Raw genomic sequence first — 20,184 nt, forward strand, 5'->3', positions numbered from 1 at the left:
AGCACTGGAACTGGTTGTCATGCTGCAATTCCACTTCAGGTGAAAAAGGATAACTTAACATGTCAGTGTGCTAGTAACTGACTTGGTATTTATTGTTCAAAGTGTGCCATGAGGTAGTTAATGAGTCATATTGCATTAATGTCTGATCAGTGACATCTTTTTTAATCCATCCCATGTCCTTCACCCACCTCCCAACCTTGTCCTGCCACCATTCCTCTTAATTGAATATACAGTAATGGGTTTCCACTGCACCTCCACAGGTCAGGGATACAGCCATGAGTGCTATGGTGGAAATTTATCGTCATGTTGGGGAGAAAGTGCGAGCTGACCTCAGCAAAAAGGGAGTTCCACAAGCACGGTAAATTACTTTAATGAATTAATCATGATCAACCATTTTGTAGACTGTATGCTGTGTCGGTTCAACACCATTGATTTGGGAATTTTTGTTCCTTAGCTTCAGTGATGTTTATTGAAACAAATTGTAATACGTTGTTCCATAAGGGGTGACAATTTAAGGCTCCGAAACCTTTAAATGTTTCATCTGTTAATCAGTTGTTGATACATATATTAAAAAATGATGCAAAATGTAGGAACCTGACTAAATTGCAATAATTCAAGTTTTGAACCTACTTGTTGGAAACACACTAGACTTTATTATTAGTGTTTACATTGACATTGTTTCTCTAGGTAGTTCAGGTAAGTGCATAAGTATTCCACATGAAATGCTGTAAAGCTCAAATGCATTGGTATAATGGTATCCTTCTAGGAATTGAGCTGGAAAGTTATGGATAGAAAGATACTATGGTGTAGTAAATAAGTAACTATGTGTGTTAAAGAAACAAAATTGAAGGGAAACTCTTAAGAATCTAAAGTTATAATGCATTGAAGTAGATCAGTGTAGAAGTTTACAATAAGTAAGACAAATTGGACAAAATCAAGCAATTATAAAATCTTTTCCATAATTTCAACTAATCTTATAATGTTAGAATTGTATAACACTGGGCCATTTGGCTCTTGTGAAGAATAATCCAGTTCGCCTTACTCCCCCACCCTCCTCATATTCTAGCATTTTTTTTCTGCTTCAAATATTTATCTAATTATCTCTCTACAAATAAGACACGCCTTTTGAAGTGTGATTCTGTGATGTGTCCAGCAGACCACCTGATAATGCCAACTTAAGGGTAAGTAATAAACAAATTAGTTAAATTACACTAGGAAATTCCTCTGTATACCATTTTTTGCACATGTTTGAATGAGCCTTTCTTTATCTCTGGGGAAATTTATAGAATCATAGAATGATTACAGCACAGAAGGTGGGCATTTGGTCTGCCATGTCCCTGCTGGCTCTTAGCAAAAGCAACTCGGCTAGTCCCACTTACTCGCACTTTTCCCATAGCCCTGCAAATTAGCTTAGCTAATTCTCGTTTGAAAGCAGCATTTGAATCTGCCTCCAACATAGCTGCAGAGAATGCATTCCAGATCCTAAACACTTGGTGTAAAAATGTTTTGCCTCATGTCATGCTTGCTACTTTTACCAATCACTTTCAGATTGGTATTTTCTGGTTCTTGACCTTTCAGCCAATGGGATCAATTTCTACCTACCCTGTCTAGATACTTCATGATTTTGAACACCTCTGTTAAATTGCCACTCAACCTTCCGTAAGGAGAACAATCCCAGATCCTCTAATCTTTTCACATAACTGAAGTCCCTCATCCCTGGAATCACTGCAGTGAATTTTTTTGCACTCTATTTCCAAAAGTGTAGTACACAGAATTGAATATGAAACTCCAGCTGAGGCCGCACTCATGTTTTTTTAAGGTTTGATGTAAGTAGCTTTTTTAAAGCAATTTTCTCAAGCTACCTGCTATCATCAACAATTTGTGCATGTATATTCCCAGGCCTCTGTTCCTGCACCCCCTTTAGAATGGTATCATCTAGTTTACATTGACTATCACATTTTGACAGACATCACTACATATTTCTCTGCTTTAAATTTCATCTGCCACATGTCTGCCCATTTCACCAGCCTGTCTTAAGTTTGGTTAAAGTCTATCGCTATCCTCCTTCGTTGATACTTTCAAGTTTTGCATCATCTGCAGATTTTGAAGTTTTGCCCTGTAAATCCAAACCATTCCTGTTTATCAAGAAAAGCAGTGGTCCTAGTACTGAACCTAATGGAACAGCAAGGCAAAAATAGAATCCATAAGGATAATCAAGCATCCATCACACTGAAAGGGTATCATCTACAGGCCACCAACCAGTGGAAGGGAGGTGGTGGAAGAAATACGCAGACCAGTTAGGGAATTGAGTAAAAAACGGAATAATAATGATGGTGATTTCACCAACCCTGTTATTCATTGGACAGAAGAAGTAAGTAAAGGGATAAGGGGAATGCATTTCCTACAATGTGTACAGTACTGCTTTCTAACCCAGTATGTAAATAGGCAAACAAGAGACAATTCATTGGATCCAGTGAATTGGAATGAACCAGAGCAGATAAGAGGCCAAAGTAGGGAAACATTGCTTCCAATAGTCACCATAGTATGATATGTTTAAGATGGTGAAGAAGGACGTAAGTATATTGAAAACCAAGTTCATAGATTGAAAAAAGGCTGATTTTGAGGGGCTGAGAATAGAACTTAGGTAAAATAGAATGGGCAACTACATTGGTAAACAAAGATGTAGAAAAGCAGTGGGTAACATTTAAAACCGTATTCAACAGAGTGCAGGAAAAATATGTTCTGCTGAAAGGAAATAACAAACTAAACACTATTGGATGGATGAAGACATAAGGGAACAGCTGAGGATTAGGAAGGAGGCGTGCGTTAAGTACATAGCAGGCTGACAGAGGATGCAAAGAAATTAGAGAAGTCAAAAAAAGCAATCAGGTAGGCCATGAGGAATAAATGAAATTAAATTATCAAGGAACATCAAACAAAATAGTAAAATATTTTATGGGTGCATAGATTTTCTAAAAAATGGCTGTCATGGAATCAGACCATGAAAAGATAGACATGATAATACCACAGGTAACGATAGAAAAATGGCAGAAATGTTAAATAATTATTTTGCTTTGGTATTTACTAGGGACATGACATTTTATAATAGCGTATTTAAAATAAGGGATGTATAGAGTAAACTAAAGAAACTGAGGACAAAGCCCTGGTCTGGATGGATGGCATCCACACATATTAAAAAAAATCTTGGGAAGGTATATCAGAAGCATTGCTAAACATATTTAATCATTTGTTAGAGAAGGGTATTGTGCCATAGGACTGGCAGATAGCTAATGTGATTGTTATATTTAAGAAGGGGCACAGAACATGTGCAGGAATTTTGACAAGTCAGCTTAACATTGGTGATAGGACAAATTATGGAATCCTTCCCAAAGGAGAGGAAAGACAACATTGAGAAATGAAAAATATAATGAATGGATTTTACTGGGCAAGCCTTGCTTGACCATGCTCAAAAAAATTCGAGATGAAGGTCACAGAGGAGACAGTGGCAATGATGTCGGTAATTTATCTGGATTTGCAAAAGGGCTTAGATGAACGTGCCCCATAATAGACAAACGAATAAGGTCAGCGAATGTGGATTCAGTGGCAGAATGGATTGCTAGTTGGCTTCAAGACAGAATAAAACTGAGTTGCAGAAGGTGGAAGTGGTATTCCATTGCTGTTCACAATTTACATTTGGACTATGGAATAAAATGCGCAATTTCTAAATTCATGGGCGACAACAAATTGGGAAAATGGTCAATACTGAAGAGGACGGCAACAAATTAAAGGAAGATAATAAACTTGCAGAATGGACAAATAATTGGTAAATTAAGTTCAACACATAAATGTGAGGTGGTATATTTTGATAAGGCATGTTGCTTGGAAGGTGCAAGTCTAGGTTGGGTATAGGAACAAGGTAATCTAAATGCAAATACCAATTATGAAAAGTTATGCCACAGGTTAGCAAGGTCATTTTGAAAAAACAATCCAAATGCTATAAGATTATGCTTATCAGCAACATTGTAAATAAGGCCCTAGCCATTTGCTTTCCTTGCAAGCTTGACACAGTATTATGACATGCTAGATGATGTATGCCAGGTGGACCAAATCCATGAGGGAAAATTGGTCGCACGATCATAACGGTTTTGCAATTTGTATTTATTATGAGAAGATATGTGCATGGAATTCAAAAGTAATAAGTCCACCAAGACTTTTAGAGATTTTAAAAATTAAATTTCAAATATTTATTAACAAATATAAAAGATTTCAAGCACATACATAAGACTACAATTACTACTATAATAACTCCTAAAATTCCTAATTAACCTGACTTCCAGTTACATACTCGCTTTAAGACAAGGGTCCAAAAATAGATTTTAAATTTAAACAGAAACAGTAAGTTAACACAATACCCACTTGCCAGTGGCATTCCAAATGGCTTTTCCCCAACTTCAGTTTTGTTATATAGCAGACTTATACACACATGACTGGAGGCACATGGCCTTCTTCCCATATCGCCTTTAATTCTCCTTTATGTATGTACGTTTCTCTCTTTTTAGTATGTAAATTCTATTGTTCCATATGTCTTTGAAACTGTATCTTCCTCATAATATAAAAACTTTCATGTTACCAATATTGTCAGTAACTTTTGGAGAAAAATAAACACACTCCTTAGCCCTGCTTATCTGGCTAGTTGTAAACAGACTTAAGATCCCCTTTGAAATACAAATCTCTTCATTTCCCTAAAAATGCAAATTTCCTTCATCCATGTTTACTCATGAGCATATCAAGCTCTTCTTTTGATGATTTAAAGCTTGCCGTCTACTTGACCACAAATGCAATTAAATCGCACAGACAGACCCGACAGGAGTAACCCTCATAAACCTACTTCACAATAAATCAGAAAAATATAATGAAAATTATTATACTTTAATCACAACAGAAATAGAACGCATCTAAGCTAACCTGCAGGACAATAGCTTTCTTGATCAGATCTTTGTTTATTGTGTATCTCACAAAATCGCAAATAGCCAAAGACTATCATTTTTGCCCCTCAAAAGTCTCCATCTACCACAGATTATCCAGGAAAGGCAAAGTATCGAAGAAGTTTGAGCAATAGGTCAAACAAGCCATTTCACACTGCTGCTGTGCAGTGATTACACAAATGGCATTTTCCACTATCGGACACTCCTGTAGTCCAAAAAGACGTACTGCCGACCGCACAATTAAACAACATTGCGAAAAACTTAAATGCTAGTGTGATGTCAAGTCCGTAAACTGTACGTCCAAATCATTGATAGAATCGAACATCATGATCCTTCGGTTGTGTGTAAAAGGCAGAGTACAAACCATACTGAGCCAGCTCCTGCTTGCAAAATGCAAAACAAAAGTCTGCTGTTAGATGCGATTGTGATTGGACAGCACTTGCTAAGCAATCCTGAGTGTGCTAATAGCAACACCAACAACCAATTTAAGAATCAGTCGAGCTCATCATGTCACTCATTTACGTTTGCTGGAAGCGATATGCGTTCATATGTGGGTACATATTCTCTGCGCACAAAAAGAAATATGCTCAAGCCTTGCTTTTTTTTGAACTATCTGGGAGCTTGGGGTGCCTGTAGTTTCCTATTGCTTTCTCCATGGCAGCACCTTGACCAATCAGCAACTTTTTCACTGGTAGTATAAGTTGTTATATTTTGAAATGTGGTATTCTTAGTTTTGTCCTGATGAGTGCAAGACAAAAAGCTTGGGCAACATAGCTCTTTTCAGTTATAAATAGTAAAGTGCTGAAGGTCCTCTGCTTTGAGCTTTTTTTTAAACTTTGTTGGAAACATGTAGAAAACAGAAGAGAGAGACCAGAGTTTGATGGAGAATTGAACGTATCATAGGAACAGGAGATGGACATACACAAGCCAGCTCTGTCATACAATAAAATCGCTGCTGCTGCTTGACCTTGAGTCCATTTTCCCACCTGATCCCCATATCCCTGAGAAGCCAAAAATACATCAATCCCAGCCTTAGGTTTATTCAGTGACTCAGCACTCTGTCCTGTAAGGCAGAGGATTCCATAGATTCACAACCCTCAGAGGAAATTTCTGCACATCTCAGTCAGAAATGAATCCCCTTTTAACTGAAGAATTTGCCCTCTAGTTCTCGACTGTCCAGCCGGGAGGAATTGGACTCTGCACAGCCTGAGCGTCTACTCGCAGAATCTTGTATGTTTGAATGAGATCACTTTTCATTGTTCTAAATTTCAGCGATTCTAGGCCATTTCTGCTCACTTTCTCTTTATAGGATAATCTTCGCATCTCGGGAATCAATCTAGTGAACCTTTTTTGTGTTGCACCCTCTCTCAGGCAAGTATATCCTTCCTTATGTATGAAGACCAAAACTGTACACAGTACTTAAGGTGTGGTCTGGCCAAAGCCCTGGATTTCAAGATGGCTCCTGGGTAGTCAGCTTCCTATGGAGCTCCCTGCTCTGTCCATATATCTGTGGCCACCTGCTGTCATCTGCTGCTCTTTCTCCTATTTAAATCCTCATCCTGCTGATCGAGTTCCCCTGATTTTAACGTTGGTGGATTTCTGCCCAAACTTAAAGTTAACCATTAGTTGAATCTAAATGGCCTCAGTCTGATGCCTCAAACAGCATCCCCTGATTTAAGGGACTAAACGTAAGGGACTAAATTCCGATGAATCCCTGGGACCTGATGGCTTACACTCTAGGGTTCTAAAAGAGAAATACAGAGAAAGTGGGTGTGCTGGCTATGATTTTCCAAAATTCCTTATATTCAGGAATGGTTGCACTAGATTGAAAGTTGGCAAATGTTATATTGCTTTTCAAAAAAGGAGGGAAACAGAAAGCAGTAAGCTACAGGCCTGTTAGCCTAACATCAGTTGTTGGGAAAATTCTGGTTTCTGTTATTAAGTAAGTCTTAATGCACTTAGAAAAGGGCAAAATGATTAGAATTTGTCAACATGGTTTTTTTTACTGAAGGGAAATCTTGTTCGACAAATTTATGTGAGCTCTTTGAGATGTAACTCCTAGGGTAGATAAAGGGGAGCCTGTAGATGTTGTATTGCTGGATTTCCAAAAGGAAAGGTGCCACACAAAAGGTTCATAGGCAAGATAAAGGCTCATGGAGTTGGGGTAATATATTAGCATGGATAGAGGATTGGTTAACGGATAGAAAATAGAGTGGGCAGAAATGAGGCTTTTTCAAGTTGGCAAGCATTGAATCGTGGGGTGCCACAAAGATCAGCTGTTTGGGTCTCAGCTATTTACAATCTATATTCAAGACTTAGATGAACAGCCCACAGAGTAATGTATCTAGGTTCGCTGATGATACCAAGCTGATAGAAAGGTAGGCTGTGGGGAGGACACAGGCTGCAAAGGGATTTGGGCAGGTTGAGTGAGTGGGCAACAATATGGCAGCTTGGGTATAATGTCGGGGAGTCTGAAGTTATTCACTTCGGTCATAAGAATGAAAATGCAGAACATTTGTTATAAGTTGATAAACTTTTAAATGTTGATGTTCAAAGAGACTTGGGTATGCAAAGGAATGCAGAAAGTTAGCACGCAGGTGTAGCAATTAGGAAGGCGCGTGGCATGTTTGCCCTTCATTGCAAGGGGATTGGAGTACAGGAATAAAGAATTCCTGCTACATTGTTGAGGGGTTTGGTGAGACCACATCTGGAGTACTGTGTGCAGGTGTTGCTGCCACATTTAAGTAAGGATCTAATTGCATTAGAGGCATAAAGCAAAGGTTCGCTAAATTGGTCCCTGGGATGAGGGGGTTTCCCTGTGATGAGAGGCTGAGTAAATTGGGCTTATTTTCTCTGGAGTTAAAAATGAGAGGCAATCTCATTGAAGCCTACAAAATCCTGAAGGGGCTTGCTAGTGGACGCTGACACAGGGGCACAGTCTCAAGATAAGAAGACTGATCATCTGGGACTGAGATGAGGGGAAATGACTTCACTCAAAAATCTTTGGAATTCTCTACCACAGAGTGTTGTGGATGCTCCATTGTTGAATACATTTATGGCTGGGATAGATAATTCCCTGAGACATCAAAAATCTGAGGGACATGGGGAGTGGGTGGGAAAATGGAGTTGAAGCCCAAGATCAGCCATTATTGTATTGAATGGCAAAGCAAGCTTGATGGATCGCGTGGTCTACTTCTCTTATTTCTTGTGTTCTGACCTCACCTTGTGACCTGTGGTAAAGATTTGGCTGTGGATTTTGCCTTTTCTGGCTTCAAGTTCCTCGAATTTGCTGGATTTTTTTTTTTTAAACATTGCTGCCTATAATCAGTTTTTGATTTTGATCTGTGACGTGTGGATAATATCTGGAAAAATCTAGATCTATACCTTATTTCAAGCTTGGTTTCAAATTCCTGGGCTCCCCTTAACATCAAGAAGATGTTTCTGCTTTGGGCTACACTGAAGCCCCAACTTCTGTCTCTGATTTGCTGCTCTTTTGTAATACATAAGGTATCTTGGCTCAATCTACTGCTCTTCCCCCACCAAGACCCTGTGATTGAGAGACTTGTGTCTCTTGCTGAGCATGTGTCTGGCCTCTGGTTTGACTGGTTTTTCAGCTTCACTCTGTTCCTGGCCAGGATATCAGAAATAAACTTCTGCTTGGTTATTGTGTAATGTCCAACTTTGCCACCATCTGTCCTGCAACTGACTCTGTACACCTTGTAAGGAACATATCTTTTTATTTTCTGTTGGACTGTGGATTAGAATTACAATGGTTGCAGGTTGAAAGATATGTCCACTGGAACACGATGAGACATATATACAATGTTGCAGTCCTGGAACAGTGTGCCATGAAAGACAGGATGGTACTGGAAAGTAGTCCTGGACTAACAGAGCTGCCTGACAACAGCATTTTAATTGGCTCTTGACTAGGTGACCAAGTTTTTGCATGGAGAACAAGGTAGCAGAAAGCTCCTGGCCTGCAAAGAGAAAACATCTAATCTCTTTTCCTCATATCTCAAGAACCAGCTCTCTCTCTGAGGAAACCTCTGTAAAAAGGAAGAGGGGGAAAACCGTTGTTAGTGTAATTGAAAAGCAAGTTCTCAACCTGTGAACTAAATACTGAAAGTGCTGGAAGACCACCTTGTGTCATCAACAAGAACTGAAAGGAATTTGCAAGACATCGAACAAAATCAACCCATCGAATCTTGTACGATTGGTGCTATTGAACTGTTTTATCCCACCCTTGAAATTCATGTTTTGTGTGTCTTATGTGTTTTGTGTACGTGTATAGGGATTATAGGGTTAGAAATTAGCAGTTCATATTTCTTTGTTTTGCCACCGGTTATAAATAAATAGTTATTTACGTACTAAGTTTATAAACCTGGTGCTCATATTCTATTAACCTAACTTAAACTGTTGAGGTAGATTTGGGCAATCTGGTGGTTTGGTCAAACTTCTCACATTTGTCACGGCTTGGGGAACAGTGGGACTTGATATCAAGGCGCACTATCCCCAGTGAGTCATGACAACCTCCTAGATTTGCATTCCTACTAAAATACTTACATCAATGTGTCCTCTGATATACTACCCTCAAACAGCTTCTGGACTTCACTTAATTCACCTGTCTCCAAACTCGCTCGAGCTCATTGACGCTTCATGCTGATTCCACCCTTCCAAAGTCATCATTATTCCACCATGGGACCTCTGGCTTTAACACTGGGCTCCATCCTATTATAATGATCTATTTCCTATTGCCCATTTACTATCACATGTCTTATTGTAACTAGAGCTATGTCACTTGAGCTCTCCCTCTGTTCATTTGTATGCGCGTTTTGACTGTTTCTCCACACCCGAGGCCATCAGTCAAGTTCCCCTTTTACTGTACTTTTTTAACTTTTCTCTTTATCCCTCTAGACTCTCTTCAGTTGTCATTACCTCTTTTCAGTTGTCATACCTCCACTCGTGGGTTCCCTGCCCTCCCAATTCCACCCTGCCCCTCTCAACCCTTCAATTACTCTTTAACCTTCTTCCTACCTTTCCATGCTTGACTCACTGTTGGATAGGCCAACAGCTTCCCTCTGTACCTTTCGTGGCATCCTTCGGGCTCATCTAGGCACTCGGTGCTGGTTCATTACAGCCAATGGCCCCATCCCATTCTTTCATTGAGCTTCCTGCCCATTATGCCTGCTGGGCAGTACCCCTGATTCACGCAATGGTGGTGGGTCTAGATTGCCAAGATATAGTGCTGCAGCGCAAATATCTATGGCTTCCTTAAGTGGAACATTGGTGAATAGGCTAGCAATGTCAAATGAGCACTTGGACACAGTAGCTTCACCGTGTATGTGCAACACTTGCTTAACACTGGTTGTAACAATTCACCCAACCATTTGGCCAATTCATGTTGTGAAATCTGTGGTCCTTCCCCAGTCTGGCCTGCATGTGACTTCAGACCCACAGCAATGTGGTTGACTCTCAAATGTGCTTTGAAATGGCTTAGTCCCCTCAGTTCAAGGGCAAGTAGGGATGGGCAACAAATGTTGGCCCTGCCAGCAGTGCCCCCATCCCACAAAAGAATTTTAAAAACTACTTTTGAGTTCTTGCTCAGTTCTTTCCTAGCTCCCTAAAATCTGCCAGCAAGACCTCGTTCCTCTTTCTACTGATGATTTTGGTACCCATATGGACCACAACCTCTAGTTGTTTGCCCTCCCCTCAGAGTGCTCTGCAACTGCTCAGTGACATCATGGACCCTGCACCAGGGTGACAACATAGCTCGATTCACACCTGAGGCTGTGGAAATACCTGTCTTTCCCCCTAACAATACAGTCCCCTATCAGTATTGCTTTCTTAATCTTCCTCTGCTTCACTGTACAGCTGAGCTAACTGTGGTGCTGTGGACTCTGTTGCACTCCCCAGAAGAGCCATTACTCTTAACAGTATCAGTTGAAGAGCATAATTCATTTGGGTCTCCTGTACTACATGCCTGGTCCTCCTTGCCTACCTGGTGATCACCCATTCCATCTCTACCTGCATACCTTTAAGCTTCACACATCCATGAAATGCTCAAACTCACAGCTGCAGTGCATTGACACCAACTGCTGCTCAAGTTCTGAAAATTACTTCCACATGTGGCTGTCCTGGACACTAGAAGTATTCTGATGTTCCCACATGTTAAGAGGATGTGCACTCCACAAGACTAAGGTGTCCTCTCATCCCTTCGTTTATTAAATTACTGAGTAATTTAACTGGAAAATACTTGAGACTTAAGTTGGACTGAACAGATAGACCTCAATTAGCAGCTCCCTTGTGTTGACTCGCCTTACTTTAGGGGGAGTTAAGTTAACGAAACAAATAAGTAAAACATTTAACTAGTTTCTCCCTCTCACGCTCACTCACTCTCACTCTCACACACAGATACATATTGGAGGGTTACAGCACAGATTCCCCCGTTTTATTCCAGGGCTTGGAGGGTTAAATTGAGGACTGGTTCTTGAGGTATTTAAAAGGATTCAAATGAGCATTTACACTACCTTTGGTAGGGGAATTGAGAACAAGGTGGCACTGTGCCAATTCAGGAGTCAAACCAGGGAGGAATTTTACACGTGCAGCATCGTGGAAAGCTGGAATTCCCTTGCCCAAAAGGCTTTGCTTACTGCCAGTTGAAAATTCATCACTGAATGGGGAATATTTTTCTTAGCCTTTCTTGCAGCTTTTTTCTTTTGCTTTTTCAAAACAAAATTGCTGCACGAACTGTCCTGACTGGGAAGCCAAAAGTTTAACTCTGGCATCAACTTTAACTGCCAGCTTCCCCAAGTCCAGCAAAGCTGCCTTTGCTTGATTAACACTACCATGCTTGGCATGTTTGCCCTAGAAAGCAATGCTTCATTAGTGACCATGTCTTTTCATGTGATACCAAGCATGTGTTGTAGGTACATATTGAGCTGTTGTTCTTGGTAGGTGTAAGTTGTCCAGACTTCGCTGCTATCCACCAATGTTCTGAGAATGCAGGCCTTATAGATAAGCATTTTGGTCCTGTGGGTCGGTTTGTTGTTTTTTCCTATACCCATTTTGTTAGCTGGCCAAAGTTGACGGCTGCCTTTCCCATGTGTGTACTGAGCTCTTCGTCAAGAGATGGTTTATCACCCGAGATCCAAGGTGGCACATTTTGCTGACTGCATCCAGTGGGAGTGGTATTGAGTTGTACCATAGACAGAGTCTGTGGAGCTGCTTCTCTGCCTGCGCAACTCATGCAGTATCATCGGCATACTGAAGTTCTCTGATCAGGACATGAGTCTTGGCTTTCAGTCTTGATAGGTTGAGGAGTTTCCTATCTGATCATGTGTATAAGTATACTGCTTTCCTGTCGACAGGGCAAATCTAAGTCTGTAGGACAGAGAAAAGGATACCAAACTGAGTAGGGGCTTAGATGCAGCCCTGTTTGACTCCATTCTTGATCTCAAAGCTGACAGTGGTGGAGCTGTTGAGCTGAATAGTGTCATGCCTGTCATCAATGAAAGGGGCATAAAAGGCTGCAAAGCTTGGGAGGACAGCCAGGTTTCTCTAGTATCTGGTGGAGGCCTGCCCTGCTCCTAGTTCAAATGCTTCTGTGAGATCTACAAATGCAAGGTAGAGTGGTGTTTGCTGCTCTCTGCATTTCTCTTGAAGCTGCTGTATGGAGAAGATCATGCTTATTGTGTATCTGCTTGCTGTAAAGCCACATTGTTCCTCCGGGTATGGTCTGTTGGCAAGTTGATGGACAGATGAGAAGGGATGGCGTGCTGGAAGAATTGAGATGAGGCCATATGGGATGAAATGATGAATAAAAAATAGGCAATCACACTGACCATACACTTCAACAACCGGAGGGAGATGCAAGAACAAGTATGCAGACAAATTGCTGACAAGTGCAGAAACAATAGGTCAGTAAATAGGGGGGGAAAACGTGAATAAAAGTTTGGAGTGTGCTGAAATGCTTCTGAGACCCTTTGTTTTGCCTGTATGCGAAAACCCAACAAGAGTCAGTTCTGGAAGTTCCAGCAAATGAGGCTGGACAGGTAGAAGGCACATCAGTGGAATGTATTTTGGTGGTGGTGGTGATAATTGAGTTAAATTTAGAATAGTATGGAAAAAGGTAGAGATAGACGAGGGAAATACTTAAATTGGTGAAAGGCCAATTTTACTAAGCTGAGATGTGATTTAGGTAAAGTGGTCTGAAAACAAATACTTTGAAGGTAAATCGGTGTCAGAGCAGTAGAGGCATTAAAGGAGGAGATAGGGGTAAAAAAACAAATATGTTCCCAGAAAGAAAAAGGGCGGGACTCCCAAATAGGGAGACCTCTGGATGTCAAGGAGTTACGGAGATGTCCTTATGTCAAATATTGGGCGTCTAAAAGCTTTTCTTTGAGACAGACTAAGGTGATTTCAAACCTACAACAAGATGGCCAAATCTAATTACTGCACCACACATCCCATGGACAAGAAGTCTGCAACATCCTTTACAATGATACCCCCTGAGAATGGTAAACAACCCTGTTCCTGCCTTGTCAAAGACACAATGGTAGCCATCCACAGTATTCAACAATGAGAAGCTAACCAGTCAGAAGTTAATTGCTTGGACTAAAGATCTGGACTTTTAAAGATAACTCTCTAACTGAGCTAATCGATCAAGTTATAATTGGAAAATACAATTATTGTTTTAACCCTGGCAGTTGGAGAGCGAATCGAGCCAAGCTTTCACTCACGCTTTCTCTCTCTTTCTGTGAAGCAAAAACTATGGTGCTACAAGCCACATAACCATGGGGTTGGTCCTTGTCCTGGGAGCTGCTACCACACATCTCACTGTACAGACCCCTTGTAATCACAAAGCCAGGAAACTTGCACACTGAAACTCATTATGCCTGCAGAGCTGCTAACAGACTCACCTCACATCTGAGGATGTCCAGGTCCATTTTAAAAAGGAACCGAAAGGATACTATTTGCATCTGATTAGCTCACCTTGCTCGTGGAGTCAGTGGGTCTGCCTACACAATGGCTTCTTGACACTTAGACCCTCAATATGGATTTAATGAGGAGACTTATCCTTTAGAATTTAATTAGGATTCAAGAAAATTTGATTTATGAGGGAGGCTTCTGTGCAAATAAACTCACTGGCCTGAGTTTCCTCTGCCTGCCTGGTTCAGTCATCTGTGTACCCTTTCCTAAGACTGCAGTACCAGGCTAGACATTCAAAATAGATAGCACTCTCAACTCGAGCTGTATAGAAGAGTTTCATGATTGTGTGATGTACTCAAAAGGATTTTGATTTTCTGAGGTAGCTTAATCGTGTGTCCCTGAGCCACCACATGTACACTGTTCCCTCCAATTCAGCTTATCATCTACTTTGATACCTACATAACTGTGGTTAGTAACTATTTGAATGTCCGCATCATGAATTTTCATAGGGACAATATCATTAATTGGCTTTTTCCTGATGCATTTTGTTTTGTTTTCATTCTGCCAATCGGCCCATCGAGTCTGCTCCGTCATTCAATCATGGCTGATAAGTTTCTCAACCCCATTCTCCCCGTAACCTTTGATCCCCTTACCAATCAAGAACCTATCTGTCTCGGTCTTAAATACACTCAATGACCTGTTCTGGGTTCTGTTATGAAAGAAATCACTGATCCAAAGTAAAAGAGTAAGATTGACATCTAGGTTTTTTCATTTTCTCAGTAAGTTTCAGTTTTAGAGAATTGTTATTGCACCATTTTACGAACCTCTCCAGAGTTCCGATAGTTGACCTTGAGTCCTTATGCGACCTACAAGTACTGTATCATTAGCATACTTCAAGATTGTTATGTTGTCATGCCCTGATCAGCAATCTTTTGTGTAGAGGATGAAAAGCAAAGGTCAGAGTAAATAGCCCTGAGGCGACCCACTAATCGTTAATGTGAGCTCTGAGTAAATCCTGGAGACTGACAACTATTAGACCATAAGACATAGGAGCAGAAATTAGGCCAATCGGCCCATCGAGTCTGCTCTGTCATTCAATCATGGCTGATAAGTTTCTCAACTCCATTCTCCCCGTAACCTTTGATCCCCTTACCAATCAAGAACCTATCTGTCTTGGTCTTAAATACACTCAATGACCTGTTCTGGGTTCTGTTATGAAAGAAATCACTGATCCAAAGTAAAAGAGTAAGATTGACATCTAGGTTTTTTCATTTTCTCAGTAAGTTTGAATGGTTGCATGGTATTAAAGCTGAAGAGAAGTCAGCAAAAGTAGTGCAAGCATAGTTGCCTAACCTGTCTGTTTGCTGTTGGATCAAATGGACCAAGGTCAAACCAGCATTGTCCACTGACTTGCATGCGGAATAAGTGGATCTAAAAGAGGCTTTGACACAATGCACTCAAAACATGTCATGATTATTAATGTAAGAGCAATTGTGTCAGTAATCATTCAGCTCAGCAGGCTGTGACTTCTGAGCAACCGGAATGATGATGGCTGATTTCCAATAGCAAGGAACAGTATACATGTTAAACCATTTCTGAAAGACCACAGAGAAAGGAACTACCAACTGATGAGCACATTGTTGAAAAGTTTTCCGCTGATCTGAACTGGGCCACGTGTTTTGTGTTGATTCACTTGCTTGAATTGCTTCTCTACCTCCTATTTGTTTATAGTAATGCAAGATCCTTCTAAATCATGAAGTGAAGCCAGCTGCAAAATTACGCATTCCACAAATTCTTCATTTTAAAACTAGTTATAAAATCTATTCAATTCATTTGCGACATCATGAGGATTGTCTGTGGACAAAAAGGGTTCGTTTCTCTTTTTAAATGTGAAACCTGACATTTTATATATACACTTCCATGCATCTCTAGGATTATTTGTCCAAAAACAGTTATGCAGTTTGTCTCTATGCACATCATTTGCATTCTGAATTTCCTTTCTCGCCTTGATTTTTCATCCGTTAGGTTTGTCTTGGCTCCCTGCACTAAATATAATTTGTCTTTTCTTCATTATTGCTTTCATTACTAGTGATTGGGGTGCAGGTAAATACTGATAAATAATCAGTGACCTGCAACTCAGAGGGTTGCTTTAGAGGGTTTGATTCATACTTTTCAAGTGACAATTCAATTTTCTTGTATATTGTAGCGAATAGGTAATATTTCTAGGCAATTGGCAAGACCTGCTTTTTTTTCTCTTCCCTTTCCATCAATGTCCTATCAAGCCATTGTGTCACCTTCTGTAGTCTTGACCTTTAGCAGTGATCAAAAGTGAGTTTCATTTAGGCCTTAAAATTTGCATGTTTTAACCCCTGTCCCTAGCCTTTTCAATTATGTGTCCCTAATATAACTTTCAGTGGAATAATGTTGAAGTGATGGCCTTTCCTAATTGGAATGGTATTCCGTAGTCACGTACAATGCATTGGAAGAAGAAAGTAGAAACTGAAGGAATATGTGGAAAATCAGGGAAACCGCCTTGGAAATATTTTGTATTTAACAATTAAGGTGAATGAGACCAAACAGTTTCTAGGTGTGTTTAAAAACTTCATCTTGTACTTTTCAACCTGGTGCATTTGTGATTGGTAAGGGACTGGGTAAAATGGTGGTCAAATGTTAATTTGATAAGCTTCTGAAATGTGAATGCTGAACAATTTATTGACATAAGTGTGTTTTGCTAATTTCACCATATGTGAAGAAATATTTGTCAACAACATCCTGATCTTGGCACTCTTCTAAAAGAAAAACAAAAGCCACTTCCAATCTCCCTCTTCTTTCTGTCAGAAAGTTTTCCTATTTTGTTTTGAGTTTCAGTGAAGTTGTTGATTTACAACACTTGGTGGCAGTGCATTGCATAAGTTGATAAATTGTGATGTAATGCTTTGATTTTAACTCTTTTCGGTAATTTTTAAAAATCTCATTTGTACATCTTTTGGCTCTTCCTGTTCAATTCCCTTCTGAATATGTTTTTATAATTGGATTGGCATAGGATTCAAACAAAAAGAACAAAAGAAAGTACAGCACAGGAACAGGCCCTTCGGCCCTCCAAGCCTGTGCCGATCACATTGCCCGTCAACCAAAACATTCCTCAAATGCTTGTGACTTCATGATCCTTGTAATTGTGACTTAATTATTTAAACCTTATAATTAGTTTTTCCACTGCCTCTGTGCGATATGATGCCATGCCTGATGCATTTGTTGGGTAACAGTAAATTGCTTGTAGAAAATATGAAATAAAAATAGGAAAACATTTATCCAGTCATTGCATGGGTGTTTAGTCATTTATTGTGACTTTATTGTTCCCTAACTAGCAAAAAGGGCAAAGAAGATTGTAACAACTACTGCTGTGTAGAATTATTGGAAAGTGGCTGCTTCCTGTGTTGATTTTCCTTAAATATAAAGGATTGCAGTGCTGTTATCTCAACATGCTCACTTGGACAAATGAGGGTGTGGCTTATTGTCTTTTTTAAAAAAAAACAGTTTCAATCACATATTTGTTTCACAATGTTTTTAGTGTTAGTTCTATTAAATATTGGGTGTTATTCTGCACATGCACTAATGTGATTTAAATTGTTTTTAGATTACAAGCACTGTTTGGAAAGTTTGATGAAGTGCAGAAGTCTGGGAACATGGTTTTGAGTTTCAGCCATGGTAAGTATGTAGAATACAGAAGCACTGATGCTTTGTAGGTTTCATTTTTCTTGGATTGTGGTATCATTGTGTCAAAATTGAGTGTGCAATTTGGGAAAAAGAAGCAGTATGCCATTTTAGGGCAATTATGTAGAAATTCTGTACCTCCATGCAATTTTGGTTCTGTAATCATGTTTGTGTTTTTGATATCTACAAGTATGAAAACAATGCTGGGATTTTATAGTGTTAAGATTTTGATGAACTTTATGATACAGGAATTAGTTAATTGATCCTTTGTGTTGGAGTTATGACTGTCTAATTGTGTTATGATGCTTGATGCACTACATGGAATATGCCAACGTAAATAGACTAATCTGTCAGTGAGCAGCATTTTAAGATCCATGCCAGTGGTGTTTTGCTTTTTGTAATAGCTTGTTTTGGAACATTTCTAAATGCTTCACGCTGTTGATCATTTTTGAAGTGCAATGATTGTTGTGGAGACAAACATTAATTTAAAAAAATTTAGGTATATATGTATAGCAGCCAGTTAAACTTGAAATTTATGGACTACATTTAGTCAGAAAAACAGATTTGTTTAAATTATTATGTACCAGACAAAATAATAACAAAAATGTGTGGCAGTAGAAAATTAAGTGTTTATCTTCATTTCTGTTGTTTTATGTGCATGACAGTGATAATTGGGGATTGAGTGTTAAGCATATTGTTCTGTCGTGACACAAGTATTTATAGAAAAGGAGATGTACGTTTAATATGCAAAAATTATTTGCAACACATGAGGTAGGACCAGATTTCTGATTGGTCCACTTGGAGGACAAGATATTCCCACAGTTGATCTGGAACGTGTAATTTGCCAGCTGAAGTGCCGTCTTCTGAGGCAGTCTGTCGGGATCGAGGATGACTTGCTTCCATTCTGGTTCGGTGGGTTCTGAGATGGTTGATAAATCCAACATGTGATCTGTAGACTCTGCCTCATGTGGGGCAAGTGGTTCTTAGAGAGTCAGGTAGATGAGTTGTTTGGAAATTTGTCTGCTTTCTCTGATGCCTCAACTTCACCTCGGCACGTTCTCAACAAAGTCTTGCTCTTTTTGGTGCCTTCCCGAATTAATCTTAGCAATTTTGATCAGTCACAGGCTAGGCACTTCCACAAGTTGGTGGGAATGTTTGACTTTTCAGGCAGTCCTCCTGGGAGTCTCCTGCTGCAAATGAATTCCAAATAAAATGGTTGCTTTGGGAGTCTGGTGTCAGGCAAAAGAAAGACATGTTGTGCCTAGCAGAGCTGGTTTTGAGTGATTAGCACCTCCATGCTGCACGTTAATTTGGGAGAGGATGCTGCTGTTGGAATGCCTTTCTTGCTACCAGACTTGGAGGATCTTGCAAAGATACCGTTGGTGATACTTCTCCACTGCTGTGGTTGTCCAAGTCTCCAAAGCATATAAGAGTGCGGGGATCACTGCTGCCTGGTAAACCATGACTTTAGTCTCCAGTTTGAGACTCTGGTCCTCAAACACTCTTGCTCAGTTGGTTGAAAGCTGAGTTGGCACATTGATGACGTTGGTTAATTTTGTCATCTGTTTGGAAGAAGACCTTAGTTTTCAGGTGGTTCGGTCCATCTTCTCATGTGCTTTGGAGAAGGAGTTGACAATGACCTGGAACTCAGTTTCTGAGTGAGTGTGCACAGGTGTCATCTGTATACTGGAGCTCAACGACTGAGGTTGGAGTAATTTTGGCTTGGGATTGGAAGCAAGGTAGATTGAACAATTTCTTGACTGTTACGTAAATTATCTCCACACTTGTGATAATTGTTGCAAAAAGCTGCAGTTTAATTTGATCCAATCATTGCCAGACAGGCAAACATGCTTGAGCACTCAGTGCTGCTGTGATTGAACAGTTTGACTGAGGAAGTTGAAAACCATATGAAAATAGTGAAATGGTAGAATGCATGGGAGCTGTAATTAGCTGTCTGAAGATCCTCCATTAACTAGTGTCCTGCAATTGTAATTATAGTCATCCTCAGCTGGGACTTCATACCCAAATTAATGATTTAGGTACATAGTTGGAGTTTTGTTTTTTCCCTTCTGTGTAAGTGATAACGTTCTTCAATTCAGGATGAAGGGACCAGAGGCAAGCCAACATCTTAAAGTCAGAAACATTCAATTAAATAACAAATGGGAAAACAAGCAGTTCTCTGTCTCAGTGGTACTGTTATAGCAGGAAGCTAGTGAGGATTTGCCAATCAACAAATGAATTGGTGCGAATGTGTCAGGGCTCTGGGTGTGTTGGGCTTTTTTAAATTCATTCATGGGAGGTGCGTCTCACTGACTAGACCAGCATTTATCACCCCTCTTTAATTGCCCTCGTTCAGAGAGCATTTTAAGAGCCAACCACATTGCTGTGGGTCTAGAGTCACCTGTAGGCCAGACCAAGGATGACAGATTTCCTTCCCTAAAAGACATTAATGAATTAGATGGGCTTTTATGACAATCGGCAATGGTTTTGTGGTCATCATTAGACCTTCAATTCTAGATTTTTATTGAATTCAAATTTCACCATCTGCTGGTGAGATTCG

General features: G+C 40.0%; 1 protein-coding gene across 13 annotated transcripts in view; it reads left to right on the forward strand.

Annotated features, from left to right (window-relative positions):
* Nucleotides 1-20,184, forward strand: part of clasp2 (cytoplasmic linker associated protein 2) — a 557,389-nt gene that overhangs the window by 64,923 nt on the left and 472,282 nt on the right. For all 13 annotated transcript variants that reach the window (XM_041189359.1, XM_041189360.1, XM_041189361.1 and 10 more), the window contains exons 6-7: nt 261-358; nt 17,548-17,618. In XM_041189359.1, the coding sequence (XP_041045293.1) occupies nt 261-358; nt 17,548-17,618 (169 nt within the window). The remainder of the gene's footprint in view (nt 1-260; nt 359-17,547; nt 17,619-20,184) is intronic.

Source organism: Carcharodon carcharias, chromosome 6 (genome assembly GCF_017639515.1).
Source record: "Carcharodon carcharias isolate sCarCar2 chromosome 6, sCarCar2.pri, whole genome shotgun sequence".
NCBI classification, from domain to species: Eukaryota; Metazoa; Chordata; class Chondrichthyes; order Lamniformes; family Lamnidae; genus Carcharodon; species Carcharodon carcharias.